The sequence below is a fragment of the Penicillium brevicompactum genome (genome assembly GCF_028827555.1).
Source record: "Penicillium brevicompactum strain IBT 35665 chromosome Unknown utg000003l_segment0_segment0, whole genome shotgun sequence".
Classification (NCBI taxonomy): Eukaryota; Fungi; Ascomycota; class Eurotiomycetes; order Eurotiales; family Aspergillaceae; genus Penicillium; species Penicillium brevicompactum.
In genome coordinates, this window is record NW_026623206.1 from 249,970 (window position 1) to 265,183 (window position 15,214).

The 15,214-nt window shown below is 50.5% G+C and overlaps 5 protein-coding genes across 5 annotated transcripts; all 5 read left to right on the forward strand.

Annotated features, from left to right (window-relative positions):
* Positions 1 to 190: 190 nt before the first annotated feature.
* N7506_003977 (uncharacterized protein) lies at positions 191 to 414 on the forward strand (the record flags this gene model as incomplete). Its single annotated transcript, XM_056953272.1, is given in 2 exon segments — positions 191 to 266; positions 278 to 414. 2 exon segments carry the CDS (start codon positions 191 to 193, stop codon positions 412 to 414), a joined length of 213 nt encoding a protein of 70 aa, XP_056812161.1.
* A 5-nt stretch (positions 415 to 419) lies between these two features.
* N7506_003978 (arginine--tRNA ligase) lies at positions 420 to 2,446 on the forward strand (the record flags this gene model as incomplete). The annotated part of the gene is made up of 4 exons (XM_056953273.1): positions 420 to 542; positions 614 to 1,908; positions 1,976 to 2,389; positions 2,440 to 2,446. 4 exons carry the CDS (start codon positions 420 to 422, stop codon positions 2,444 to 2,446), a joined length of 1,839 nt encoding a protein of 612 aa, XP_056812162.1.
* Positions 2,447 to 3,280: 834 nt separating this feature from the next.
* Positions 3,281 to 5,564, forward strand: N7506_003979 (putative ABC transporter; the record flags this gene model as incomplete). The annotated part of the gene is made up of 8 exons (XM_056953274.1): positions 3,281 to 3,467; positions 3,524 to 3,764; positions 3,836 to 4,094; positions 4,142 to 4,598; positions 4,649 to 4,728; positions 4,781 to 4,934; positions 4,983 to 5,260; positions 5,322 to 5,564. 8 exons carry the CDS (start codon positions 3,281 to 3,283, stop codon positions 5,562 to 5,564), a joined length of 1,899 nt encoding a protein of 632 aa, XP_056812163.1.
* A 3,121-nt stretch (positions 5,565 to 8,685) lies between these two features.
* On the forward strand, positions 8,686 to 10,674 carry N7506_003980 (uncharacterized protein; the record flags this gene model as incomplete). The annotated part of the gene is made up of 1 exon (XM_056953275.1): positions 8,686 to 10,674. The coding sequence occupies one exon, from the start codon at positions 8,686 to 8,688 to the stop codon at positions 10,672 to 10,674; it is 1,989 nt and encodes a 662-aa protein (XP_056812164.1).
* Positions 10,675 to 12,095: 1,421 nt separating this feature from the next.
* Positions 12,096 to 13,278, forward strand: N7506_003981 (uncharacterized protein; the record flags this gene model as incomplete). The annotated part of the gene is given in 2 exon segments (XM_056953276.1): positions 12,096 to 12,844; positions 12,861 to 13,278. 2 exon segments carry the CDS (start codon positions 12,096 to 12,098, stop codon positions 13,276 to 13,278), a joined length of 1,167 nt encoding a protein of 388 aa, XP_056812165.1.
* Between the last annotated feature and the right edge of the window lie 1,936 nt (positions 13,279 to 15,214).

Consider the following 15,214-nt stretch of genomic DNA (forward strand, 5'->3'; position numbering starts at 1 on the left):
CCATAATTTCAGGCATATTTGAAGCAAATCCATTGATATGAGAAGAGACCTGCTACTTGTTCATCCCGATGGCATCGATTAACATTTGAAAATGGTATATATGCACGTGACAAATTCACCGCCTTGCGTGAGTCACGGGAAAAAAAAGTAGAGAGGCAAAAAAAAGATCCCCGAGTGAGTCCCCCTCTTTATGGGTCATTGTCTAAGCGGGGCCCGGCGGTTCACAGCCTTTTTTTCTCCATTGCGCTACCCCTCTAAAACCTCACGTTTCTTGAAGCCTCTGATACCCCGCGCGTCATTTACCTCGCGATCTCCCGTCATGGCGTCAGCTTCACTCCCCGCCTCCGTGGCGGCCTTGTCCCCTCCAATCGACTGAACAGCGGTCCAAGTTCGCCGGCTGCTTTCCGACCTTGAACCCAATGGATATCTACCGTGAACACATCGCGACTGAGATCAGCAAATACCTCAGTGTCGATGCTGAGAAGGTCTACTCTCGTGTTGCGTGGACCAGCACCCTGGACAAAGGTGATCTTTCATTGCCGGTACGTTCTTCATGCTGCCTCCCGTCCCGCCCGATGATTGACCAGTAGGCTAATGTTGCTGTCGCAAATAGGTTGCCTCTCTCCAAATCAAGCAGAACCCCGTTGAGCTCGCCAAGGAGGTTGCGAGCAAGTTCCCAGAGTCCGACCTCATTCACCCCCCAACCCCTCTCGGTCCTCACGTGCAGTTCTTCGTCAAGCCCCAGCCATTGAAAAACAGCGTCCTTGGTCGCATTCTCAAGGAGAAGGCTGCTTATGGAACAAACGGCAACCAGGGTCAAAAGGACCCTGCCGACCCCTCTAAGGGCCAAAAGAAGATCATCATTGAGTTCTCTTCGCCCAACATCGCCAAGCCCTTCCACGCCGGTCACTTGCGCAGTACTATCATTGGTGGTTTCCTTGCCAACATCTACACTGTTATGGGATGGGACGTTATTAAGATGAACTACCTTGGTGACTGGGGTAAGCAGTACGGTCTGTTGGCCAACGGCTTCAAGTACTTCGGTAATGAGGAAGCCCTTGTCAAGGACCCCATCAACCACCTCTTTGATGTCTACGTCAAGGTCAACGGTCTTGTCAGCGAGCAGGATGGCCCCATCAAGGAACTCAAGGAACAGATCAAGGCCAAGAAGGAGAAGTCCGAGGATGTTACTGAATTGGACGCCCAACTTGCCAAGCTTGTGGATGTTAGCGAGGATGAGAAGGCTCGCCGCTACTTCAAGAGCATGGAGGACAGTGACCCTGAGGCACTTGCCCTCTGGCGCAAGTTCCGTGATCTCAGCATTGAGAAGTACAAGCAGACATACGCCCGCCTGAACATCGACTTCGACGTCTACTCTGGTGAATCTCAAATCAAGTCCGAGAGCATGACTGGTGCCTACAAGCTCATGGAGAAGGCCGGTGTCTCTGAAGAATCAGAGGGCGCTGTTATTGTGGACTTCACCAAGCACGGCGCAAAGAAGCTGGGCAAGGCCATCATTGTTCGCAAGGATGGTACTCCTCTTTACCTGACTCGCGATATCGGTGCCATCACCGAGCGTGACGAGGAATACCACTTCGACAAGATGATTTACGTTGTTGCTTCTCAGCAGGACCTTCACCTGGCCCAGCTTTTCAAGGTCACTGAGCTGATGGGCCACAAGGACCTGGCTTCTCGCTGCCAGCACATCAACTTTGGTATGGTTCGTGGTATGAGCACCCGCAAGGGTACTGTTAAGTTTTTGGATGACATCTTGCGCGACGTCGGCGAGAAGATGCACGAGGTGATGAAGAAGAACGAGGTCAAGTATGCGCAAGTCGAGGACCCCGAAAAGACTGCTGATATCTTGGGTATCACCTCCGTCATGGTGCAAGACATGACTGGCAAGCGGTATGTGAAAACCAGTTGAACTCTCCCCCGAAATGTTAATTGCATGCTGACATATTCTCCTCTCCAGTGTCAACGGCTATGACTTCAACTTGGACGCCATGACATCCTTCGAGGGTGACACTGGTCCCTACCTGCAGTACGCTCACGCTCGTCTTTGCTCCATGGCTCGCAAGTCTGAGCTGAATGTCGATGAGCTGGTCAACGCCAACTTCGATTTGTTGACTGAGAAGCACGCTGTTGATCTTGTTCGTCTCTTGGCCCAGTGGCCCGACGTGCTCCTGCAAACCGCCAAGACCCTTGAGCCCATCACTGTTCTCAGCTACCTGTTCCGCATGACTCACATGCTCAGCTCCAGCTACGATGTTCTGAAGGTCATCGGCAGCGAGCCCGATGTTAAGCAGGCTCGTATGGCCTTGTATGCCTCAGCTCGCCAGGTCCTGAACAACGGCATGCGCGTTCTTGGTCTGAACCCCGTTGAGCGGTTAGTATTCCCCTATATAACCGAAGGCACAATCACTAATCTGCCAATAGTATGTAAATGCGACTTGACTCAACCTTTATTTCTGTTCGAACACCCCCTTTCCATGGTATATCTTGATTTTATTTTAGCTGCATTGGGCGCCAAGAGCGGGACAAATAAAAATGGCAGTGATTCTTCATCACTGGGATTATTTTTGCTATTATATTTTCTTCGCGTAAAGACAACTCAAACTCCAATATGTCTGACAATAGTATGGACAGCCTTAGATTTTCGTGTAAATTGGTGGCTTTCAGATCCATTGGGGGCTTCCAAGGGTAGTCTCAGAAATTGATCAACACGATAGTCTCCAGGGCCAGCGTGCGGAAGATGCGCACGCTAGAACATGCACAGTTCTAGACCCAGCCACCTAGTAAGCAATGGCATTGTTCTCCTGATTTTATCTTTTCTTTTTCAAAGCCCGTTATTGGTTTCTTCAATCGCCGTTCAGTATCCGGGGACCTGGGGAACCTTGGGACATACAGATTCTTATGTCAGCCTGATCCCCGCCCGGAGCCCTAAGACAGGAGTGAATCTTCAGCCTCAGTCGGGGACCTCGGACTCCACATATGTGTGATGGTCACGCTCCACTCCACTCCCCGGCAGGGATATGTAATCACCGCATGGCTAGACGAGATCAAAATCTATAAAAGCTGACCCCGCTGAGGCCTGTCTGCAATCGTACATCGTGCTGAATAGCCTCAGATAGACGATTCTCGCTGGTTGTCTCTTTTCGCTGCTCTCTTCAGCCCACCTCTATATAGAACCGGACTCGACCGAAACGGGCGTCTGATACTGTACTGTCTGAGTCTTCAAGTTACTAGCATCTGCCGTCAACCGTTCGCCTCTAGCAGCATGCATGATCCCTCGATATCGAACTTGGCCAGGTCCCCGGACCTGGAGCGAAACGACGGTGGAGACTTTCTCTTGAACCAGACTGTACAAAGCTTCTCGTGGCAGGATCTGACTGTCACAGTCAGAGACCGAGAGACCAAGAAGTCCCGCGATTTGATCAATGCTATCAGCGGTGATGCACAACATGGTATGGGTCCAGGCTCAAACTTTATACCAAACCCTGTATTGACACCTGTTCGACAGGGGAGCTGGTTGCCTTGATGGGCCCCTCGGGCTGTGGTAAGACAACTCTTCTCAACGTTCTCGCTCGACGTGCCGCGTCGTCCGGCGCAAAGGTGATCGGGGAGACCTACGTGAACGACTCACAGGCCGACGCCAGATCTTTCCAGCGGATGACCTCCTATGTCGAGCAGGAGGATGCATTGATAGGGTCCCTGACTGTGCAAGAGACATTGAAGTTTGCAGCAGATCTTTCCTTGCCTAGGTATGTCGCGTTGCAATTGCAGCCAACGTCAGCTCCGCCATCCAGTACTGACAATAATTTCCCTCCAACAGATCCGTATCAAAACTTCAACGTATGGAGCGAATCCGAACCCTTTTGGAAGCATTTGGTATTCAGAAGCAAGCAAACACTTTGGTTGGCACCCCGATCCGAAAGGGGATCAGTGGTGGCCAGAAGCGCCGCGTGAGCGTTGCTAGCCAGCTCATCACTTGTCCCAAGATCTTGTTCCTGGACGAGCCAACCAGTGGACTGGACTCAACAGCCAGTTATGAGGTAATCTCATATGCGAGGGAACTTGCTAGAGCCAATAATGTAAGCCAGTCATCACCAACGCTGTTGCAGTCTCTAACATGCCATAGCTCATCATCATCGCGAGTATTCACCAACCGTCGACCACAACATTCAAGCTGTTTGATAAGCTGCTTCTCCTTTCATCTGGGAGAACTTGCTATTTTGGCCGAACCGAGCATGTTGAGAGCTACTTTGATACCATCGGCTACCCGGTACCTCTCCAGACCAATCCGGCCGAATTTCTGTTGGATATCGTCAGCTCGGATTTTTCAGGCTCCAAGGAACTTGCCAGTGAGAGGGTGCAAGCTATCCAGAATGCTTGGACTGAGTCGACACAAGCGGTCAGTGTTACAAAAGAGATTTCCGAGCGAGTTCATTCAGTGGAGAAGACTGTCAACAAGTCCGCAATGGAGGACATGACTCGGCCAAATGGACTTTCGATCACCTTGGCTCTTTTGCACCGGTCTTTTATCAAGTCCTACCGTGATGTCGTCGCATATGGAATTCGCATTGTCATGTATCTTGGTATGACTATCATACGATCCCTCAAACTTGCAGCGATTGACGTGACACAGGTTTGGCCATCATGATGGGTACTGTGTGGCTTCGACTTCATCCATCTCAGGAATACATTCAGCCTTTCATCAATGCGATCGTGAGTCCTCCTTTGATTCATGATACAAAGATTCACTCGCTTATCAAAATAGTTCTTCGGTTCTGCTTTTATGTCTTTCATGGCTGTAGCCTACGTCCCAGCATTCCTAGAAGACCGGGCAACCTTCGCAAAAGAGAGAGCTAACGGGCTCTACGGTGCAACACCCTTCATGATATCTAACTTTTTGATCGGGTTGCCCTTCTTGTGTATGTATCCCACTCCCTGCTCCATGACCACACCCTAACCAAGCCTAGTCCTAATCTCCATCCTCTTCTCGATTGTCTCATACTGGCTTTCAAACTTCCAACCAACCGCGGAAGCGTTCTTCACCTGGGTGATGTGGATCTTCCTCGACCTTGTTGCCGCCGAATCGCTCGTAGTCCTCGTGACAGCAATCTTCCCGAACTTTGTGATCGCCTTGGCGCTGGTAGCATTTGCAAATGGACTGTGGATGAGTGTCGGAGGGTTTCTGGTCACGCCGACGATTCTCAATCCGTTTTGGAAATATGTGTTTCACTACATCGACTATCAGGTATGCTGACGCCTTGCTATAAGAAGTTAAGTACCTCGTTAAGCTGACTTTTGATATTCAGGCATATGTATTCCAGGGTATGATGGTCAACGAGTTCTCAAAACGTACCTATTCCTGTGGCGCCGGATGCCAGTGCATGTACAACACCGATCTAGCAGATCAATGTCTCATTCGTGGCACCGGGGTACTGGAGTCATATGGCTATGCCACTGGTCGGACCGGGAAGTGGGCTGGAATTCTTGTTGGCATTATTGCAGTTTATCGACTGTTCGGATGGATTGCCCTGTATCTGCGAAAGAACTAGGGCAGTCGGATGATTGTTCGCAAGAGGCGCAATGGTGAGACTTGCGCTGCTTGCATTGTATACTATTGAGATTTTGTTTGTTTCTCTTTCTTTTTCTTTCACGTGCTCGGCGAGCACATTAACAGCCCGTCCGTATACGCGGACATGAGTGACCGCTTGTCGGGGACCTCTATCCGGTATGGCAGCCACTCGCCAGTTGGAGATATGCGATTATCTCCAATCCCGCAAGCCGCTAGGAGTCCTGTGCGACTTTGTCAAGGCGTGGGCATCCACGGGACTGGTTGCTTTTTCCACCAATGTCTTTGTACCACACCAACATGATTATAGTTGATTATTGCGTGCCGAGGTCAAGTCTCCGATGATTTAGTTCTATCTGCAAGAAGGTTATCTGAAACCAGTCCAAATATCAGCTAGTAACAACTAGTATCAGACGATCAGAGTATCCATTGATCCGCCTGCAAGTCATCTATTGTTCTTCTTCCACTCCAAGCCACTAAAATCCCCGACAGAAGCATCTGGAACAAAAGAATGAATACAATTGGACCGATATCCCCTCCTCTCCGTCACCAGACAGGTAGTCACTGGCATTCATGAAAGAGCGGTGAAGACCTTGACCTCAAGGAGCTGATGCCATCTCACAGAAGGACGCAAGGGGGTCGCTCCTTGACCTACTATTATTTTCCCGAGAGAGGGGAATTAATCAATCAGGCGGGATGAATGAATCATGACCTACGGAATTTGTAGTTGACAGAAGCAACGTGATTGCATCCCGAATAGAAAATATGCGAGCAAAGCTTAATAGCTGCTGCGATCCGAATTGAGATATGTCCCGGTGCACATGGTGCTTCCGGGCCCGATACGAAGACTTGCGATCACGCCCATGGAAAGATGTCATGGCAAAGGAAGCCCTGGAGACGGGAGCGCCATGGACTATCTGCACTAGAGCCGCATGAAGATCCCGGGTGGGATCAAGAGCGGGTGACTTTTCCCTCCTGTTGAGCCTCTCTAGACCTGCGATAACGAGTTGGGTCCATGTACTCTTGGCTTCTCGGCTCTGAGCTCGACAGAAACTTTCATCGGCTATAGTTCAGAGTCACTGCTCATCGCAATTTCTATAGATATTCGCACGTGTGGCAATCTCATGAACTGGATCTCACGACGCAAGGGATATGAAGGAATCCACAATGGCAATGATAAACCGTCCGTGCTGCATGTCATACCAATCTAACCCGATCCTGCTCAGAAGGTTTCGGCCTACTAGTACCGCAGAGTGTACGCCGTACTTGAGAGCAGGAATATCTCTACTTAGCAACTTGTACAAGTACATTGACTTTGCTCGAACGCACTGCCATCGTCGAAGTCACTTCGGAGTCCCGGACAACCTGGTGCGGAGAAGTGACGAGATCCAAAGATAACCTGCCACATGGACGGAGGGGTCTCTGACGACGAATGCCATGCAGTGCTCAGTCCCTCTTTACTCAATTCTAGTCCCCTTTGGCCTGGACGGGGTCTCGATGGAAAGTGAGAGAATTTATCATGAGTCACTCCACCGCGGTGGCAAAGAGGGAGTGATGATTCCATCGCAGGATCTTGAGTCCCATCGCACAGTGGGAATTAATGTTGCAGGTGGGAGGTGCAGGGTGTCTTTCCCCACCGACTTTTTCCCGCGTAGGTACCAGATACAATTGTCATTGTACATTGTATACATTGTCCTGGACAGCCGTGAGAGATATGGAACACAAACCCAAGCCGATGAAGAAGCCTCGGGGAGCGACCGAAACATAACCGAATTTTTTTTTTCTTTCCCAAGAGACGAACGGGTTCTTTTAATTTCTTGACAGGGAAGACCCTTCTTGGTGGAGGCGATCATTGGGCCGCAAACACGGTTGGGCGTTAGTCACCATGCGCTTTAGGGAGAAATAGGAAATGAGAAAAGCTACGAGATAAAAACGAATGTCTCTGCATGGTGTCGGTGCCATCAGAGTGTGTACTCCGTACACTTCAAAGTCAATGGGGCAAGAAATAAGGATTGATGGCTACCATGGATCCAAGGCTTGCAACCACGGATGCCTTCGGGTCCACAGTAAATGTAAACAATCTATACAATTGCATACTCCGTACAATACAATGTACTGCAAGTTCTATACCATACTCCATACTCCGTACCTCGGAAATTCATACCAGTGACTCATGGGGAAAACGGAAAAAAGAAAAAAGAAAAAAAGGAAAAGAAAAGAAAAGAATGTAAAATCCGAAGTAAAATGAGGATAGAAGAGATAAATAAGAAATGACGCCGGTATTCCCCCCCCACTTCTCTCTTTTTTTCCATTTGAGTTGGGTACCCGAGAGCCTCTTCGTGAAACCCCATTTCTTTGATTCTGTTTTTTTAATCATTTTCTCCCTGATTTTCTGTCGCTTCTTTTCTACATTCCTTTTTTTCTCTCTCTCATTCTCTCTCTTCCCTCTTCCCTCCCTCTCTTGTTCTTGCAGGGTGTTCTTATCACCCCTCACTTTTGTATGCCCATCGACTCCACTCTCCCCACCAGGTTCTAAGACCCAAGACCGTCAGGCAGAGGATCCCAAATTCTCAACCCAACCTCAGTCCTGCAGCTGCAAGTCCACTCCACCACTCATCGGCTGCCAGAGAGGCTTTGCTTTCATTTTCATTTTTATTTTTTTCCGGAAATTCTTTTTCTCTCTCTCTCTCTTGACCCAACGCGCCTGACTCTCTAAGCCCAACTATTTCGATGGAGACACTGCGCTTTTCAAAGTACGACTCAGCACTCTCCGCTTGACAGAAATCCGCTGCAGTCGCCTGCCATCGCCCTTAGCGATCGGCAGGCCCGATTACTTGATTGGGCCCACTTTGGGGTTGGGCAAGAAAGAAAAAATAGAGGGGGAAAAAACACGCAGAGGAAGACGCATACTATCTGACTCATCGAGAGAAAAAAAAAAGGCAGTGGCTTCCTGTAAGTCGAACATCATCTGGGGCCCTACGGGAGCCACACACGTCGCCCCTGCTGGACGGGGCCAACCCTGTTCTTTTTTTTTTTTTTTTTTTTAATTAATTCTTTTTTTGCACTTTAGGGACTCCCCGATCGCCTTTTGTGCAGCCCACATTATGGCCAGTAAGGGCCCCCAGGCCGCCTTCGTGGAAGAATTTGACGAAGATTCCAACGCTACTCTACCCGGCACTAGGTTGTCAGCAAACATTGCTCCCAACAGTGCTGTCAAACTCTCGAGGTTGGATCCTAGAAACCCGGAGCCGCTGATCGACGGCGCCAGTGACTCAGGTTATTCTAGTCGCACCGCCGCCACCGTCAACAGCACCCAATCTGGCCCGTCAGGCGGAAAAAGTCCCCCGGCCCCTCTTAAGCTGGACAACCCCAAACGTGCCGACCTCTCCAGAAAAAGTTCCACCAGAGAACGCAGAGACAAGGAACGATCCAGGCCTTCGCACGACGAGAAGATGGTAGGTGCCTACGCGGGCACTGCCCATCATGCTCACGTGCATCGGTCAGCGTCCAAGTCTCAACGACGAGACCCCGGCCACGCTCGCCAGTACCACCACGATAACTACTACGATTACCACGGCTACCAACCCTCCGCTCCCGTTGACACTCGTCCCGGTGAGTATCCCTTCTACCAACAACGCCCTCCCGTGCCGGACTTCTCATCCTCCCCGCACGCCCCTCGATACGGCGCCGTCGAAAGCATCCACGTCAGCAACCCCGGTCGATCCAACCGCTCCCATTCATATCACACCTACCACAACAGTCGCCCCATGAGCTTCCACGGTATGCCACCAGGCATGGGATCCGGTATGAACTCGGGTGTGGCATCTCCGATGTACAGCCAGTCGTCCATGCACGGATACGACTATGGTCCCCCACCATCCAACTCGGCCTACATGCAGAACCAGTACTCATCCTCTCCATACGGACAATCCACCTACTACGCTCCCTCGGAATATGGTGCCCCATCGGAATACCCCCGTGAGCGGTCTCTCTCCCGAGAACCAGGGCGGCATCGATCCAACTCTGTCTATGGGCCCCCACCGCCCCCACCAATGGACTCCGGAGCATACTCTCCATGGTATGAGGAGGACCAGCCTCTGGAGCGATATCCCTCGCGAGAGGTCCGTGGCCGTCCTTCCATCAGCCAACAGGACCCAGATGAGGATTATTACCGCGGAAGCATGGCTCCCCCACCGCCACCAATGCCCAAGCCCAAGCTCAGGTCAACCCCACAGGTTCACCAGGTCAAACGTGTGCTCGAACGACCCGAACCACGGAAAGTGCACACCAGCACCGCTGCCGTCCCGTCCCAACGCCGTGCGTCCAGAAACCTGGACCGGGACAGAGGCGCGGATCGTGAGTATGACCGAATGGATCTGGCAGAGTTGAAGGACTCCCTCCCCGTAGTTTCCGACCGGGATCGTGGAAACCGTCGCATTTCCAGGGATGCTCCGCCCGAGAGAACCCAGAGCATGCGGGCCCCGCACCGGTCTACGAGCTACGCGGCTGAGCGTGGATCTGCCCAGGTGGCCGTGGCCAGCTCCCGGCGACGGAAGCCAACCGAATACTACTACGAACCATCCAGCGTCGCAGATGACCTTGAGGATCGCGAACTTGCCGCTGAAAACTACCAAGCTGCACGGTCCGGCCGAGCATCGACTGCCGCCCTGCCTCTCTCGCAAGAGGTTCTGCCCCCGAGTAAGCCATCCAACCGAAATGGGAGCGATAGCGGCAGTCAGAAGAGCCGGTCGAACAGCAGCCGTGGCAGCGGTACAGGTTCACGAACAGAAGAAGACAAGAACATGACCTTGACAATGAACGGATTGAAAATCGGATTTACTCAGGAAGCAGTTGCAGGCAAGTCCATCAACATTCGTACTGGGGAAACCGGGGGCGTCCGATTGAACATCGGAGGTGGTCCTCGGCAGCCCAGGCAGTATGTCCATGGCTCTGGCTCTGATTATACGGGTGGTGCTAGCCGCCATCGGGAGATCGAAGATGTTCGACGCACTCGCGAAGACCGCCGACTGGAACGTGGCTCACGCCGCGACAGCCAGTCAGCCTACGCAGGTGGAGGTCGTTACCACCATTGATTTCCCACCCTGTTGAACTTTGCTTCCTTGGTTTATCTCACGTTTCATTCTGTTTTTTTCCCTCATGGTTCGGTATTTTCTTTGCTTTTCTTTTTTTTTATCTTCACTGTCTCTTTTCATGTTGTGATTCCATCTTGTGTCTGCATAGCCGTTGGTTGGCTTGTTCGTTTGTCAAAAGTTTCGATTGCTTCGCATATGTTGCATTTCCTTTTCTTCGGGTTCCGGTGTCCTTTCGGGACAAAAACAAAATCATTGGGATTTTACCAAATGCGACACTGTTGGGCAGCTTGGGATCTTCCACGGTCTAGAACCTAGCCCCCAAGCCCGACAGTCTCGCCCAAGCTGGGAGGACTTTGTGTGATTTCATTTACAACCGTCTGGATTTTCTCTCTATTTCTATTTTTGTGTGTTTGGGCAAAGCAATCGGGCACACAATGCCCCCACCCCTTTTTTCATGTCCGTGATGCGTCACCTGTTTATGGCGATATGATTGTACGATTCTGATGACCTGCGATGACAAGTCTGATGTGCTTTACTTTCTGTCTACTTTTTGTCAGCGATTTCGTGTATAGCCTTTCTTGTCATTGGGTCTGTGTCTTTCTCCTTGCTTTGTTCGCGACTCCTGGCGGAGAGAGATTATACCCATATCTGTTTACTTGTCATGTCTCAACAGGTCATCTGTTTCCTTGGCCATATCTACTTTATACGTTGATTCTATTTGGCCTCTGGAACCGAGCTCCGTAGTTGATTTCGTTTGCTCTTTGTATTGATTTGGACTTTCGAATTGGCCTTGATCTCTGCGTTTTCTGTTCTCCAGTTTTTGATACCCCGTGAGCTGTCTGGGTTTGATCACAGGTTTTGGGCATGGAGGCTTGCCTCAGAGGCTCACTTCTCGGGTGTGGAATTTACTAGTATAAATAATTCATCCACTTCTTTCCTAAGGCTGTAGGCTGTGGAATGACTCAAGAGCTCCACCACTTCTGTAGGGAGTCCAGAATCCCGCGGCAGTCATGCTCGGTGGGTGATCGACACTTTTATAGATCAACGTGGAGCCGAGTGGGGGTGATGTAAGCGGGTTGCCCGTGACAACCACCGTCGTAAACACAGTCCCCAGCCTCCTCCAACCTCCTCAATTCTGCCAGTCAAGTCAAGCCGGATCACAATCTGGTTTGACGTTTTCTCACACCTGCATCTTCTGTCTCCCGATACCCCTCAACCCACCGTGATTTCGTTCCTTTGCACATTCCACATCTCACATTCCACATTCCAGACATAGCCCTTATCAAGATCTGGTGATCTTTTTGCTCTTTGCTCCCAAAGTAAGATCAGATCCACTGATTGCAAGAATGTTCAGCGTACTGACCAATTCCCAGATAGTCAAGTCTTGAGCCGCGTGCTCTTGGCTTCTTCGATCGATCATCATGGCTCCTGTTCCGATCGAGGATGTGCCAGACATTCCAGTATTAGTCTCCGGCGGCCTCTATGTTCGCGATGCCGGAGATGCCAGCACAGATCCCACGGCCTCACTCAACCTCAACACCCACACCCTTGTCGCCCGTGACGACTCAGCAACCACCACAAAGGCGTCCTATGGACAGGGCACCGTTGACCCACACAGTATAAAGATGCAAGGTCTGATGGCCTTGTTTGCCCTTATTGGCGCAGCGTTTGTTTTGGCAGCAATTTGGTTCTTCTTCTGGGCTCGAAATGGTGGGTTTGTCTGGCGCAACGGTGACTGGGACGAGTACAAGTCGACCGTCCTCCGTCGCAAGGGACCAGATGGCAAAACTCTCAGTAACGCCACGAAGAGTACGAAGCTTGGTGGTGGTAGTATCGTCGGAAAAGGCTACACGGATGATGGATATTCATACACCGATGGATCATACACCGAAACCGCAACTACAGTCACCGAGGAAAAACCTCGCCGCAAGAGATTCAGAGACGCGAAAGAGAAGTTCCTCCGACGAAACAAGCAAGAGCAATGGGAAGGTGCTGAAGATGCCGACGTCCGGGCGTACCGTGAAGAGAAGCCTGCTCGTATCGGTGGCATGAACCGCGAAGCCGACGGAACCTACCACGGCAGCGACTATGACACCTCCGCCCCGCCCACATCCTACCAACAGAGCGAGATGAGCCAGACACACGACTTTGCATACGATGACCCCCCCACGTCGCCAACGCCACAGAGATCCATCTGGATTCTCTTTCACCGAGGGCAGCGAGGATGTTATCAGTCATACAACGGAAGAGCGTCGCGTCCGTGATCCATCTACTCGTCGCCACAACCGTCGTCGTGATCGCCGCAGCCAGCCTCCTAGCCACGTCCCATCTGGTCCCCCTCCCGCACCATCATCCCGCACAAGCAGCCCCCGCAAGCACCGCGACCGCCGCTCTGCGGCCCAAGGCCACTACACCGAGCCGCTGGACTTCTCATCTGCAGGAAGCCGTTCCGAGTACCAGTATTCCAATGTCGACACCGAAGACTCCGGCACCAGAAGCTACAAGCATCCTATCCCAGGACTGACCAAGGGTTACCGCCGTGATGGCCGCAGTCGTCGCCGTGACAGTCTGAGCGATAGTGAGGGCGAGACTCGGTACTCGTGAGCTTCCTCGGTGCATTTCCCACAGCGATCATGAAAGTTTTTTTTGTTCTTTTGAATGTTACGAGTACTTTTGGGTAACGGATAGCGTCTTTTTGGGTCAGAAACCCGCTTACGGATATTGATATGGGAAATTGTTTGATTTATGTACATAATGAACTGAATTCATGATGCGAGTAACCAGCACTAAAGCAAACTTGGAAGATAACTTCAACAATCAGCCAACTTCTGCATCGTTTCGTCAATACGTATAAGTCCTTCCAAAGCTGCTCTTCTCAATCTTTTAGATGGCAACATTTGCAAATATCCCCGATGGACAACCTCGATATCTGGCTTCAATAACAATGATTATTCCTCTGCCTTGTAAGACGTTGCAGTCAGATAGCACTGTGTACAAGTACATGTAAAGGCAATTTAAAATATGACAATCTCCATGAAAATCCATAGATACATATGAAACAATTATCTAGAGAAAGGGTTAAACTGTAATGTGATCGAATGCGAGAAGATCGACAACGTCAGGATAGCGAGTCAACTTCCCGATTAGGCAATAAATGTGTTACAGAGATTCAATTTAGATCAATAGAGTCCAGCTAGAGTTGGTTTTCCTGGCGCTTAAGATATTTCAGATGCTCTGAAAATGGGTGCAAGATAATATTTATGGGTTCTGGGATTTGTTCATCTGTGGTGGTGGTTGGTCACCTTTCTCCTGGGCTCTAGATATCCCTCAATTTTCGTGCCTATCTCTCTCATAGCAAACACACACAATCCCTTGCCAATATCAATCTTGTTTCAGCTAAGAAGACTTTGCTATTCCTGGATTCTTGAGCGGCACCGTAGGGAACCTGAGCGAATATCCTTCCTCGAACCATCAACACCAACATTACCCGATGTATGCTGCGGTATCTCGAATGATATCTCAGAGTTGCTAAGTATTTCCCACAGTTTCTGTTTGACACACTTGACCAATTTGAGGTGCATGGCGCTTATAATCTCCGTAACCCAAATTATCATCGCCATGGTAGTCCAGGCGCTGGATGAAACCCTATACCTGGATGTCCAAGTGTCATCCATGGATGTGATATGGAACAGCTTCATCCAAGAAAGCGATTCGCGATGGAAAAAGACGTATTTTTGAGTTCGAAGGGATGGGTCATAGCAAAGTGACCAACCTTCCTGGCGACAGATGCTAGACTCCCTGGTATTGTGCTGGCTTCGTCGGATATCACCCCTCAAGTGAGGCGAGAGACACGGCTTCCCAGAGTTCTGGATTATTTTAATTGCCCACTGTAAGAGGGCATCCAATAGGGGTTATATCTGTCCAGGCAACTGGGCCATGCCAGACTCATTCCGGCCCCGAAGCATATATCTCCCTCCTTTCCGGGCGCTTCAAAGTTGATAGGACGCTGACCTTGCTAGATCAGCTCGAACTATGCTCTTTTGGGAGCTCAACTTGTCAGAATGGTAGGGTGTGTCGAGAGGTGAGACCGCTGCACCCATACACAGGTGACAGGAGCCGGTGCTCGCAACGGGGTGCAGATAATGAATTCCCTAGCGCTCTTACTGATGGGTGTATCCTATTTTCATATGCTTCAAGTAGATTCTTTGGAGTGTTTGCCACTCTTACACTGCCTTGTCTTGTTCTTGTATCGAATGAGACGAGTGGCATAGGCGCAGTGTGTCTGTCAATGGCTGAACTGTTCCTTGAGAGCCTCGTTTCAAAGAACGAAACACTCAAGTTCATGATGTATGCTTGTCTCCCCAGCTTGTGTATTGCATTTTGTTTGAGCTTCAGAGTTTGGCGCTGTTGAGTTCCTCGAAGACAAATTCCATCCCATAAGGATATGGCAAGGCAGTTGGTCTCTTCGTATTATGAGGTGCTATGGTATTCAAACTCTGGCTTGCCACTGTCCATGTCTTTCTGTAACACAAGAGGGGGT